The sequence below is a fragment of the Chiloscyllium plagiosum genome, unplaced genomic scaffold (genome assembly GCF_037043375.1).
Source record: "Chiloscyllium plagiosum isolate Xiang-an unplaced genomic scaffold, Cpla_swu_hap1 HiC_scaffold_10, whole genome shotgun sequence".
Taxonomy (NCBI): Eukaryota; Metazoa; Chordata; class Chondrichthyes; order Orectolobiformes; family Hemiscylliidae; genus Chiloscyllium; species Chiloscyllium plagiosum.
In genome coordinates, this window is record NW_028270148.1 from 86,110,077 (window position 1) to 86,124,057 (window position 13,981).

Here is a 13,981-nt window from a genome sequence, read left to right on the forward strand (position 1 = left end):
AAAGGCATATAAAATTATGAGAGGCATGGATAGGGTAAATATTCAAAGTCTTTTCCACAGGGTGGGGGAGACCAGAAGTAGAGGTTTAGGGTGAGAGGGGAAAGATATAAAAGAGACCTAAGTGGCAACTGTTTCATGCAGAGGGTGGTATGTGTATAGAATGAGCTGCCAGAGGAAGTGGTGGAGCCTGGTACAATTGCAGCATTTAAAAGGCATCTGGTTGAGTGTATGAATAGGAAGGGTTTAGAGGGATATGGACCAAGTGTTGGCAAATGGGACTGGATTAGGTTGGGATGCCTAGTCGGCATCTCTATGACTCAATGACTCTAAGTGGGACTGTACGTTGTGAGGAGGATGTAAGAAGGCTCCAGCATGACCTAGACAACTTTATTGGGTGCGCGAACACATAGAAGATACAATATAACATGGGTAAATGTGTGAAAAATAGAAAGGCAGTGTATAAGGAGCAACACTTATATCTGCAGAATTGTTTTCCATGGTTTCAGTTACCTGCGATTTACAGCAGCCTGAACATAATAGAGAGAATGTTCTGTAGCTGGGGACCGGGGGACTGTTGGGAAGGTAAAATTTCCCATTAACTGAATGGGCTCATTTCTATCCTGCGAATTTGGGCTTCTGCAGTAGGTCTTAGATGGGTAAGGGGGGGTGGGGAATAATGTAATTTACATGGTAATTGGTAACTATGGCTGCACAAAGGAATCTGTGTGTTCTTGTGTACTAGTCAATGAAAGTCAATAGGCAAGTGCTGCAAGCAATTAGGAAGGTAGATGGTATGTTGGCCTTCATTGCAAGAAGATTTGAATTCAGAAGTAGGGATGCCTTACTGCTTTCATATAGTCTTCGTAAGACTGCATCTGGAGTATCGTGTCCACTTTGATCTCCCTTATTTAAGTGAGGATACACTTGCCATAGGGGAATGTGGATAGGTTCAGGGGATGGCAGGATTGTCATGAGGAGAGTTTAGTTTGAATGGGCCTACAGAAACAGAAACAGAAACAAAAGTATTTTATAAAATATTGGATATGTTTCCCATCATGCTTCATGTCTACATTTGTCTGTACTGAGCTTTCAACGTGCATTTACATTTCAGTATTAATCAATTGTCTAACCACACTGTTTAATCAACATTCCAAACTGTTGTTTAGTTTTTTTAATGTAAAAGTTTGTAATAGTTCATATTAGTTCATGTGCTTTTAAAACCAGTTCAAAGACGACAAAGAACTGAAAGTTTTTCCATTAAATTTTAAATGAATATATAGTGAAGAAAGGCAGTTAGTCACTGTTCAATTGCTTCTAATTACAAGGCCATGAATGGCACGTTCAGTACACAGTGGAGGGACCATTGTATCTGACTAACTACTCCTGTTCTGTCTGTGCACAGGTGTCCATGGAGAGGGAACATGTGAGTCCATTGGCATATTAGAGGCCTTTAGGGCCGGGAAATTATGTTTTGATTTCAATTTTGTTACAATTTTCAATTTCTGCTAACCTCTTGACCTTTTGTAACAGTACCCCATCAGGGACTATCTAAACCATTACTGCGAATTTTCTCTGATCCTGAATGCACATTTATAACGGTCAGGATTAGTGATGATTCGGAGATGCCGGTGTTGGACTGGGGTGCACAAAGTTAAAAATCACACAACACCAGGTTATAGTCCAACAGGTTTAATTGGAAGCACACTAGCTTTCGGAGCGACGCTCCTTCATCAGGTGATTGTGGAGGGCTCGATCGTAACACAGAATTTATAGCAAAAATTTGCAGTGTGATGTAACTGAAATTATACATTGAAGAATTGATTGTCTGTTAAGCCTTTCATCTGTTAGAATACAGTGATAGTTTCACTTCTTTCATGTGTAAATCACAAAACCCTTTTTCTTTAAAGTTGCATTCTCGGGTTAGCTGTTAACAATGGTGATAGCTAGACAATATGTTGAAGGTGTTAGCCCCCTGTGTTCTCTGTCTATGACCTGATGTTTAGATTGATTCCAATCTAAAAAGTGAGAACAGAGTTTTACATAAATTCGTGCAGTTTTTGAGCTCAGAGCTCGACATGAATCTATGTGGTTTTTGAGCAAAGTGCAATGTAACTTTGTAGCAAAAAAATTCACCACACACAATATATATGTGTGCATGTGGGTCTTTGTCTGTGTGTGTGTGTCTGTCTGGGGTGGGGGTTGTGAGTGTGAGAAAGTGTGTGTGTGTGTGTGCAGTGTCTTAAGTCTGTGAGGGGGTGTATGTGTGGGAGTCTGTGTGTCTATAAGGGTGTGTGTGGGTGCCTGTGTGCGCGTCTGTGTGTATCTGTGTCCGTGTGCATGTGAGAGTGTGTGTGTGTAGGAATATCTGTGTGTGTGTGTGTGTAGTGCAATGGTGATCACCTGTAATGTGACATGAACCCAAGGTCCCGGTTGAGGCCCTCCCTATGGGTACCGAACTTAGCTATCAGCCTCTGCTCAGCCACTTTCCTCTGCTGCCTGTCCTGAAGTCCACCTTGGAGGATGGTCACCCGAAGGTCCGAGGCTGAATGTCCTGGACCACTGAAGTGTTCCCCAACTGGGAGGGAACTCTCCTGTCTGTTGATTGTTGTGCGGTGCCCATTCATCTGTTGTCGTAGCCTTGGCTCAGTTTCCCCAATGTACCATGCCTCTGGGCATCCCTGCCTGCAACATATAAGATAGACAATGTTGGCTGAGTCACATGAGTACCTGCCATGTACACGGTGGGAGGTGTTCCCATGCGTAATAGTGGTATCTATGTCCACAATCTGACACGTTTTGCAGCGTCCACCGTGACAGGGTTTTATGGAGTTGTCCTGAGAACCGGGCAGTTTGCTACGAACAATGATCTGTTTGAGGTTTGGCGGTTGTTTAAAGGCAAGTAGTGGAGGTGTGGGGAAGGTCTTGGTGAGGTGCTCATCTCCATTGATAATGTGTTGCAGGTCACGAAGAACATGGCGTAATTTTTCAGCCATTGGGAAGTACTGAACAACGAAGGGTACCCTGTCAAATTGCTGTTAACAATGGTGATAGCTAGACAATGTGTTGAAGGTGTTAGCCCCCTGTGTTCTCTGTCTATGACCTGATGTTTAGATTGATTCCAATCTAAAACGTGAGATAACAGAGTTTTACATAAATTCATGCAGTTTTTGAGCTCAGAGTTCGACATGAATCTATGTGGTTTTTGAGCAAAGTGCAATGTAACATTGTACCAAAAACATTCACCACACACAATATATATGTGTGCATGTGGGTCTTTGTCTGTCTGTGTGTGTGTCTGTCTGGGGTGGGGGTTGTGAGTGTGAGAAAGTGTGTGTGTGTGTCCCTTCGGGACAGGCAGCAGAGGAAAGTGGCTGAGCAGAGGCTGATAGCTAAGTTCGGTACCCATAGGGAGGGCCTCAACCGGGACCTTGGGTTCATGTCACTTTACAGGTGATCACCATTGCACTACACACACACACAGATATTCCTACACACACACACACTCTCACATGCACACGGACACAATTACACACAGATGCGCACACAGACACCCACACACCCTTATAGACACACAGACTCCCACACATACACCCCCTCACAGACTTAAGACACTCTGCACTCACTACACACACACACACACATTTTCTCACACTCACAACCCCCACCCCAGACAGACACACAGACACACAGACAAAGACCCACATGCACACATATATATTGTGTGTGGTGAATTTTTTTGGTACAAAGTTACATTGCACTTTGCTCAAAAACCACATAGATTCATGTCGAACTCTGAGCTCAAAAACTGCATGAATTTATGTGAAACTCTGTTATCTCACCTTTAAGATTGGAATCAATCTAAACATCAGGTCATAGACAGAGAACACAGGGGGCTAACACCTTCAACACATTGTCTAGCTATCACCATTGTTAACAGCTAACCCGAGAATGCAACTTTAAAAAAAAGGGTTTTGTGATTTACACATGAAAGAAGTGAAACTATCACTGTATTCTAACAGATGAAAGGCTTAACAGACAATCAATTCTTCAATGTATAATTTCAGTTACATCACACTGCAAATTTTTGCTATAAATTCTGTGTTACGATCGAGCCCTCCACAATCACCTGATGAAGGAGCGTCACTCCGAAAGCTAGTGTGCTTCCAATTAAACCTGTTGGACTATAACCTGGTGTTGTGTGATTTTTAAGGATTAGTGATGTAATTGTTGAATGAACAAATCCCAACATAGATCTTTTTTGAGATATTGACAAGTTAGATGTCATTTTTATGCTGGTCAGCAAAAGGTATTAAAGTCTATTTAAAAGCAACTCTGAAACTGCATAAATACAGGTCAATAAGGGGGAACAACATGCTCAAGATAAGAACCCATGATGACCATAGCGCACTGCTGATGCAGAAAGTAAAATAAGCTGAGAAAGTTTCTCTGCTGGAAAGGTCAACATCCACAACCTTGCATATCTGGAATTCACTGAACAATTTATGGAAGATCATGTCTCGCAAAAATAGTTCTTGTCAGTGACTAGACAGCTCACTGCAAACTAAAAGGTGATTGATATTGGAGACAGCCAGAATATAAAGGAGAAAAGATTTCCTGCAAAATATGAAAACATAGAAGCTATAAGAAGGCTTTGTTTAATAGTTCAAGATATTTAAATTGTCATTAGTAGATATTTAATCTATCAAAGGAAAATTTTGGGATTTTTCTTTGGGTACAATAATTTTAGAGGTAATTTTGTCAAGTTTTGATTGACCATTCAAAATGGAGAAAGTGAGGACTGCAGATGCTGGAGATCAGAGCTGAAAATGTGTTGCTGGAAAAGCGCAGCAGGTCAGGCAGCATCCAGGGAACAGGAGAATCGACATTTCGGGCATAAGCCCTTCTTCAGGCTTATGCCCGAAATGTCGATTCTCCTGTTCCCTGGATGCTGCCTGACCTGCTGCGCTTTTCCAGCAACACATTTTCATTCAAAATGGACTCTGATTGTCAGCTAGCCCCAACCACTATTCATGAAAGACTAAACGTATTCACTGAACCTTGCTGGGTGAAATAAAAAACAGTCTTATTATTAGGGCCGTGCCTTTATTCACCAATTCAGAAAAGCAAGGATTGAGAAAAAAAGAGAGCAAAATTTGTATATTTATATATGTTCCTATGATTATGAACAATAACTTAGTGAACAACCCTCCATTTTGTGTTGCGTTATGCAGCTGCACTTAATGAAATGCCATCTTCAAATGGCCAATTACCATCTTGATGGTGGTCCATACAACCCCTGCCATTTGACTGTAGCCTCCTTTGCTTGTATGATAGGCTACAGACACTAGTCAGAAGCCATAACTTCAGTGAGTACCCCATAACTACCAACGTCCAGCCACAAAGGCCATGAGTGATTTGAAGAACTGCCACAATTTGAATTATTTATGATGTAGGAGTCTTCCCATAAACCTTATACACCATCTCTATGATTAACTTATAGTAACATGAGCACTGAAGAGGTGAAAACCCTGCCTGTTCTCAAAAGTGTCAGGCTGCTCTGAGGAAGCTTGATGGCCACATTATCATAATCAGTGATTCTTGCACCTGATGGAAATGCAGCTATGGCCCCAAAGTTAACCATCTTCTTTGCCTGAGTGGCCTGATCGGTGGTGGACTCATATATTGTTCAGCTAACACTATGGCATCTATAACTTTTATTAATGATGACACGTTAACTGAGAGATGCCACGTAGATCTCCAGGTGATCCATGGAATAACCACAAACAAAAAGGCTGTTGTCAATGTCACTTTTAATGTTACAATTATTGGGTGTCACCTCCTGCTCCAGTATACCACACAGCTCTGCTACCACCTTCTTGGAGAGACACAGACATCACTGATATTGGTGCTAGGATATCTCAATTAAATTGAGCCTCTAATGGGACAGCATTTGAGTCAAGCAAAGCTTTAGGTTTCACCTTGTTCTCTCCTTGTCCACACTGAATGGGTTTGTCAATTCACTGGAATTCCCTGGCCACTGCATAGCCACTCATCATGTCTACATCCTCATTTCTTCTGTATCACTCTTCACTGGATGAGTTAAGGTCTGAAGTCACTGAGCCCATGGACAGATGAAGTCCCTTCTTTCTCCCCTAAACTTTGTCCTGCCTCTCATGGTTGTTGTGGACCTGGGAGACACCCTTCCACTTTTGCTGCAGCCTTTGTCTTGTTCCAAGCTTGATCATGTCACTTTTTGAAAGCTCAAACAGTAGTTAGCTTCACGGTATGGCTGCTGGTTTTTTCCATAACTCATCTGCCAACCAAATCTCACTTTATTTCAATAGCTCAGGTTGTGAATTTGCCATTGTGTTGTGGTAAAATTGACAAAAGGCTGGAATACACCTGACAATTTCCTTTTGAATGGCCTTATTAACCATCTGCCTCTGATTTGCCTAATGTCTGCATTCAGTCAAGTTGGTTACCACTGGCAAAGTTTTGCAATTTTGCAAATAATTTCAATGTTAACGGTTGAATGACAAAATAAATCATTGTTCACACAGCAGGAAAGATTAACAATTTAATTCAGCCTCTCGTGATGGTGTCAGCAACAATTTTTAAAGTTAAGTGACTATCATCTGATGAAGGAGCGACGCTCCGAAAGCGAGTGTGCTTCCAATTAAACCTGTTGGACTATAACCTGGTGTTGTGTGATTTTTAACTTTGTACACCCCAGTCCAACACCGGCATCTCCAAATCATGACAATTTTAAAAAGTCTTCTCAATGAAATGAAAACAATAATTGTGTCAGAGAAGGAATTTAATCGTTCACAGGTGGAATTTACAATCAGAATGCACTGGAAACACGCAATTTTGATTATTGCAGTCAGCTAAGTGTATCTTAACCACCTCCTATAACTTTTTGAATCCAGTTAACAAAATGCGAAACTCGAACGTAAACTCCTGGCTTCATTTGTCTTGCACAACCAAGCCCCCAAGATGTTACTCCTTGGAGAACATATTGGCCCTTGGAGTTTGGACATACCAAAGGACCTCCACTGTCACCCTGAAAGAAAAGCACAATCAAGGGATCAATGACAACAATGGAGACGTCCTCGTTTAAATCTATTTGTAGCACTAATACAGATAAATGGCTGATAGGCTTTTGGCTTGACGAATAAAAGTCATCTCTGTTTACAAATTTTTAAAAAGTTGAGTGTTGGGCAGTTATCAATTGATTTTTTTATTTTTGCACTGTGGGCATTATTACTTAACCCCTGCTTTCCCAGGCAAGTGCTGCCTTTATGCATGACAACTGAGTAAATTACAACAGTAAAGAACCATACTTGTTGATGTGATTACAACAATCCAACAATTCCAGAGTTTTAAAAGTTAAATTCAAATTTTAAAACTGCCACAGTAAGATTGAAACCCGTATTTACTGGACTGTTGGGGACTCTGTTTCTAGCTTGCTGTGATCCCACCTTCCTATTATTGCATATCATTCTGACATATGTTTGGGGTAAGTGCTCATTGAGTCCGGATATTAAAGTTTTTCACACAAGGGCTGGTGAGTTTTCTCACTATATCTTACCACACTTGCCTTATTAACTAACTGTCCCACCCTCTCTAGCAACCCCTTGTTTGATTCTAGCCCTACCTTACCAAGCATTGTTCCTTGAAGAATTTGCCACTGCCAGGATATTGTGGAATTGACTGACATCTCTGGTGCATCTTTAAAAGGCTGTAGTGCACCTAAACAGGTACTGTCAGTCAAAGCTGGCTTGCAATGTTCTTGACATAAATCCTGAACATGGCAGGCAAAGGAAATTTCACATACAGCTTTTTGGGCAGGGACCTGGAGGTTCTGTTGGATGAAGTGGTGCAAAGGTGGGACATTCTCTTCCCCCAGGACCAGCCGAGGAGCCATGATAACAGCCAATGTGAGCTGTGGTCCAACTTTGCCACTCAGCTCAACGCAGTCTCAGCAATCTGAAGGAATGCACAGCAAGGTGAGAAGAAATGTAGTTACTTTCTCCACTCCTCCAGGAGAAGTACCTTCATTTTCTCTCTGACACCTTACACTGAATCTACCTTTCTACTCTACCCACCTCCCACCAAGCTCTTGTTCAACCACTCTCACAATTGTCTGCAATATCTTGCTTCACCAAACCTCAGCACCACTAACCCTACTTCTCACTGAGCTGCCTACTCACTTGCTTGGTACACCTCCTCACCTGCCGTAACAGTTGTAGCACATGCTTCTTTTTCATTTCAGGAGGAAAACAGCCCACATTTGGGCAAGAAGAGCCAAGGTAGGTAGTGGGCTGCCTGATATTTGGCTTCTCACAATGCGTGTGGAAAGCATCCTGACTCTGACCATACTGAATGGCTAATGGATCATGTCCAAGCCCCTGAACTGGTATTCGAGTCTGCCATTGACTTACTGAGCCTGAATTCCCTGAGAGCAGGCTACCACCCTTGACTTGATCGAGGACTACTGATAACCATGTCAGGGTTTTCTGTCTTTATGTCTGTGTTCAGCTGCAAGGCAATACAGCAGTACTATGAGCCTACAATCTCTGGCTGAAGGGGTGAAGTGTACAAAGGCAAGGTAATATGAGACAGGAATGCTGTAATCACACAGATGATCATTCAGTGAAATGATAGCAAGTGAATAGCCTGCCATGCAGATTTGTCCAGTCCATGAGATGGGTGAGTGTCCCTGAGCACTCATATCCATTGCAATTATACTTACTGATGCAGCTTTGAAGTACAGGCATGTACTGTAAGTGCATCAGAGATGGTCAATATGGACATCCTTTGGAGCATGTGGTAAGCTGAAGTCACCAGAAATCCATTCTGACTTACCTGTTGAGAGTTCTCAATGTCTATCTTGTTCGGTGTGTTTGGTAAGATAGGACGCTGAATGTTAATAAGGTGAACTGTGGTCTTAATAAAGTGTTCAACAATATAATAATCCTCCGTACTTAGCAACTGCCTAATGAAACAAATCACTATACTGCTCAGCAGATACACACAAGATGGAGTGAGTTTATGAGATAGACGTCACCAGACTTCTCATATAATTCTACCACAAATGTTTTCATAGCCCAAGATGTTCATGCCCCGTAAGATTCTGCCTTGTTTTATAAACTGGAGTGTGCTAAGTAGCAACCACGCTCGCCCCACTGATAAGATATCTCTCCTGATCACCTGTCAATCAGTTCATGAAGAGCTGGAAGGAAGTCAGAATGACTATTGCAGGCCTTGTCACTGTGAAGCTGCCAGCCAATAACAGGTTGGCAGCTTCTGGGCCGTAAAGGGTGTTTGAGGCCTATTCCTTGGGTTCTATTGAGGTGAGAAGGTAAGTTTTCTTGTGGGAAGAGATGGCTCAGTGGGGTTGGCGGGTAGGGCAAAGGATAACTTTCAGTGGATATCCTCACACCCCCACTACTTGTGCCTCAATTTGACGCCAGATTCAGGCAATTAGAGACCCCTCCTAAACTGGCAGTTGGATCACCATGGTTTTCTGGTCAGGGAAATGAACCACCTTTCTCATCCATCTGGGAGGCCGATGAGAGAGACATATCAATTTGATGCCTTAAATGACCACTTAAGGGCCTCAATGCCGGCGAGTCAAAGTCCTAGTTAGCTTTCTTATTCCAGCAGGTGGAAGTGAGGACTGCAGATGTTGGAGATTAGAGTCGAGAGTGTGGTGCTGGAAAAGCACAGCAGGTCAGGCAGCATCTGAGGAGCAAAAGCCCGAAATGTCGACTCTCCTGCTTCTCGGATGCTACCTGACCTGCTGTGCTTTTTCAGCACTACATTCTCATTTCTTATTCCAGCACTCAATTGCTGAGGGGCAAGAAGTAAATCAGGTCTAAATGGTCCCATTTATTCTCCTTTTTGACATCTCTCTTGCTACTTCTGAGGTAAGGGAAAATCATTGCCCTAGAATGGTTTCAACATGCAAGGAAGTTACAGCCTTTTGAGTTCATTGCAAGAAATGTTAACTAGTTCCACTTGCCTGATCTTTTCCTGCAGGCATGCAGTTTTTTTTTCCCTCTTCAGGCATTTATCCAAATCTTTATTGGTGACAATTCTGCTTAGGTCAAGCTGTTTTGAAACAGTGTCAAATAACATCTACACTGTAGCTGCACCTTCTTAAAAAGATTTGACAACCCCTTTGGTCATCCCTCTTCCCTCCCTCCCTCCTTTCCGTGCTTGCAGTCAGTTTTCTCTACATCCAGTTCTTAGAATTCTTAGGACATTATCAGATTATAACCAGTCTTTTTTTTAACTGCACATGGTGGTAGTGACTGTTCTGTTCTTCTCCTCTAGAGCCACATTTCATTTCTTCTATCTGTCCCATTTGCATCCTTTTGTCTTGTACCAGCACCCCTCTTGCCATTCACCCCACCTCAGACTATAAGACATAGGAGCAGAAGTTAGGCCATTCAGCCCATCAAATCTTCTCCACCATTCAATTGTGGCTGATAAGTTTCTCATCGCCATTCTCCCGCCATATCCCCGTAACCCTTCATCCCCTTGACAATCAAGAACCTATCTATTTCAGTCTTAAATATACTCAATGACCTGGCCTCCACAGCCTTCTGTGGCAGTGAATTCCATAGATTAACCACTCTCTGACTGAAGAAGTTTCTCCTTATTGCTATTCCATTCGTCCTTTTACTCTAACATTGTGCCCTTCGGTCCTCGTCTCTATTACAAATGGAAACATTTTCCCAACATCCACTCTGTCCAGACATTTAATATTCTGTAAGTTTCAATTAGATCTCTCCTCAACCTTCTGGATTCCATTGAATATAAACCCAGAATCATCAAAAATTGCTCATGTGTTAAGTTTTCATTCCTGGGACCATTCTTGTGAACCTCCTCTGAACACGCTCCAGGGCTAATACATCCTTCCTGAGATATGGGGCCCAAAACTGTGCACTACACTGCAAATGTGGTCTGACCAGAGCCTCAGAAGTACATCCCTGCTTTTATATTCAAGTCCTCTCAAAATAAATGCCATCATTGCATTTGCCTTCCCAACTACTGACTCAACCTTTAAGTTTACTTTGAAAAAATCCTGGACGAGAACTCCCAAGTCTCTTCAGATGTTTGAATTTTCTCCCTGTTTAGAAAATAGTCCACGCCTCTATCCTTCCTGCCAAAGTGCATGACCTCATACTCTCCCACATTGTACTCCATGTGATACCTCTTTGCCCACTCTCCGAACCTGTCCAAATCCTTCTGCAGCCTCCCGCCTCCTCAATGCTATCTGTCCCTCTACCTATCTACCTATCATCTGCAAACATCACCAGGATGCCCTCCATTCCTTCATCTAGATTGTTAATGCATAAAGTCAAAAATTGTGGTCCCAACACTGACCCTTGCGGAACACCACTTGTCACCAGCTGCCATTCTGAGATGGACCCTTTTATCCCCACCCTCTGCTTTCTTCCAGACAGCCAAGCTTCTATCCATGCTAGCACCTTGCCTCTAACACCATGGGCCCTTATCTTATTCAGTAGCCTACTGTGTGGCATCTTGTCAAAGACCTTCTTGAAATCCGGATAGATAGAGTCATAGAGTCATAGAGATGTACAGCATGGAAACAGACCCTTCGGTCCAACCTGTCCATGCCGACCAGATATCCCAACCCAATCTAGTCCTACTTGCCAGCACCCGACCCATATCCCTCCAAACCCTTCCTATTCATATACCCATCCAAATGCCTCTTAAATGTTGCAATTGTATCAGCTTCCACCACTTCCTCTGGCAGCTCATTCCATACACGTACCACCCTCTGTGTGAAAAAGTTGCCCCTCAGGTCTCTTTTATATCTTAACCTACTCCTTACCTTCTCAAAAAATTCTAGCAGATTTGTCAGGCATGGCCTCCCCTTGATGAAACCCATACGCTTTCAAGTATTCAGGAATCTCATCCTTCACAATGAACTCCAAAATCTTACCCACAACTGAGTTTAGCCTAATTGGTCTGTAATTTTCCATCTTTTGCCTTACTCCCTTTTTAAACAGGAGTGTCACATTAGCGATTTTCCAGTCCTCTGGGACCCTCTCTGATTCTAGTGGTTCCTGAAAGATTACCACTAATGCCTCCACTATCTCTTCAGCCATATCCCTTTGAACTCTGGGGTGTAGTCCATCTGGTCCAGGCGATTTATCCAACTTCAGGCCATTCAGTGTTTCTAGCGCCTTTTCCTTGGTGATAGCCACTATACTCAGCTCTGCCCCCTCACTCACTTAAACTTTTGGGATACTATTCATGTCTTCCACTGTGAAGACTGATGTAAAGTAATTGTTCAGTTCCTCAGCCATTTCTTTGCTCCCTATTACTTTCTTTCCAGCATCATTTTCCAGTGGTCCATTGCCCATTTTTGCCTCTTTTTTGCCCTTTATATATCAGAAAAAACTCTTACAGTCTTCCTTTATATTACTGGCTAGCTTACCCTCATATTCAGTCTTCTCCCTTCTTTTATTTTTGTACTCTGGTGGTCTTTGTAAGCTTCCCAATCCTCTGGTGTCCCATTGCCCTCTGCCATATTATGTGCTTTCTCTTTTGCTTTTACACTATCCCTGACTTCCCTAGTCAGCCAGGGCTGCCTCATCCCCCCGTACCAGGCTTCTTTTTCCTCAGGATGAGTCTCTGCTGTGTCTCCTGAATTACTCCCAGAAACTCATGTCATTTGCTGTTCCACTGTCTTTCCTGCTAGGCTCCTCTCCCAGTCAGTTCCACCCAGCTCTACCCCCATGCATCTGTAGTTGTCTTTATTCAGATATAATACTGTTACCTCTGATTCTATCTTCCCCCTCTCAAATTGCGGAGTAAATTTAATCATGTGATGATCACTGCCTCCTAAGGGTCCCTTCACCTTAAGCTCCTTTATCAAGTCTGCCCCATTACACAACACTAAATCCAGTGTTGCCTGTTCCCTACGGGCTCCACCACAAGCTGCTCCAAAAAGTCATCTGGTAGACATTGCACAATTTCCTTTTCTTGTCATCCATCACCAGCCGATTTTCCCAGTCCACCTGCATATTGAAATCCCCCATGATCACTGTGACTTTGCTTTTCCTACACATCTTTTCTATCTCCTGGTGTATCTTGCACCCCAGCTCCTAACTACTGTTTGAAGGCCTGGACAGAACTCCAACTATGGGTTTTTTTTCACCTTTGCAGTTCCTCAATTTTACCGACACAGATTCTACACCATCTGACCCTGTAGATGATTTAATTGAATTAATTTCATTCCTTACTAATAAGGCAAACCCACCCCCTCTGCCCACCTGCCTATCTTTTGGATAGGATGTATATCCTTGAATATTCAGCTCCTAATCTTGATCCCCCCTTGCAGCCCTGTCTCTGTCTTGCCCAGCATGTCACACCTTCCAATTTTGAACTGCACCACAAGCTCATTTACCTTATTTCTTATCCTGCGTGCATTCACATATAACTTTAAGTCCTGTATTAACCATCCTTCTTCTCATCGTCATTTGCTTGTCCAGTGTGCTTGACGTTTGCTTGCTAATCCTTTCCAAAAACTGTCCAATTTGTGTCTGTGGTGGAGATTTTAATAACCTTTCCTGAGTTCTGCACTCTTACCTTCTCCTGTAATTCGGATTTTCTAATCTCCCCTATAAGTGAACCACCCACCCCCTCCCCTATCTAGTTTAAAGCCCTGTCTGCAGCCCTAATTATGCTATTCACTCAGACTCCGATCCCTGCACAGTTCAGATGAAGACCGTCCCACCAGAACAGGTCCCTTTTTCCCCAGTACTGGTGCCAGTGTCCATGAAATTAAAACCATTTCTCCTACACCAATCTTTGAGCCATGCATTTACCTGCTTAATCTTATTGACCCTGTGCCAATTAGCTCATGGCTCAGGTAGTAATCCAGAGACTATTACCTTTTTTGGTTCTGCTTTTCAATTTAGCTCTGAGGTGTTCATAC

General features: G+C 42.8%; 1 protein-coding gene across 1 annotated transcript in view; it reads right to left on the reverse strand.

The window, feature by feature from the left end:
• Positions 1-6,799: 6,799 nt before the first annotated feature.
• The window catches only part of LOC122552971 (plasminogen), an 82,791-nt gene continuing 75,609 nt past the window's right edge, over positions 6,800-13,981 (reverse strand). Inside the window, exon 19 of the mRNA XM_043696295.2 lies at positions 6,800-7,063. Within this exon, the coding sequence (XP_043552230.1) occupies positions 6,899-7,063 (165 nt within the window). The 3' untranslated portion in view covers positions 6,800-6,898. The remainder of the gene's footprint in view (positions 7,064-13,981) is intronic.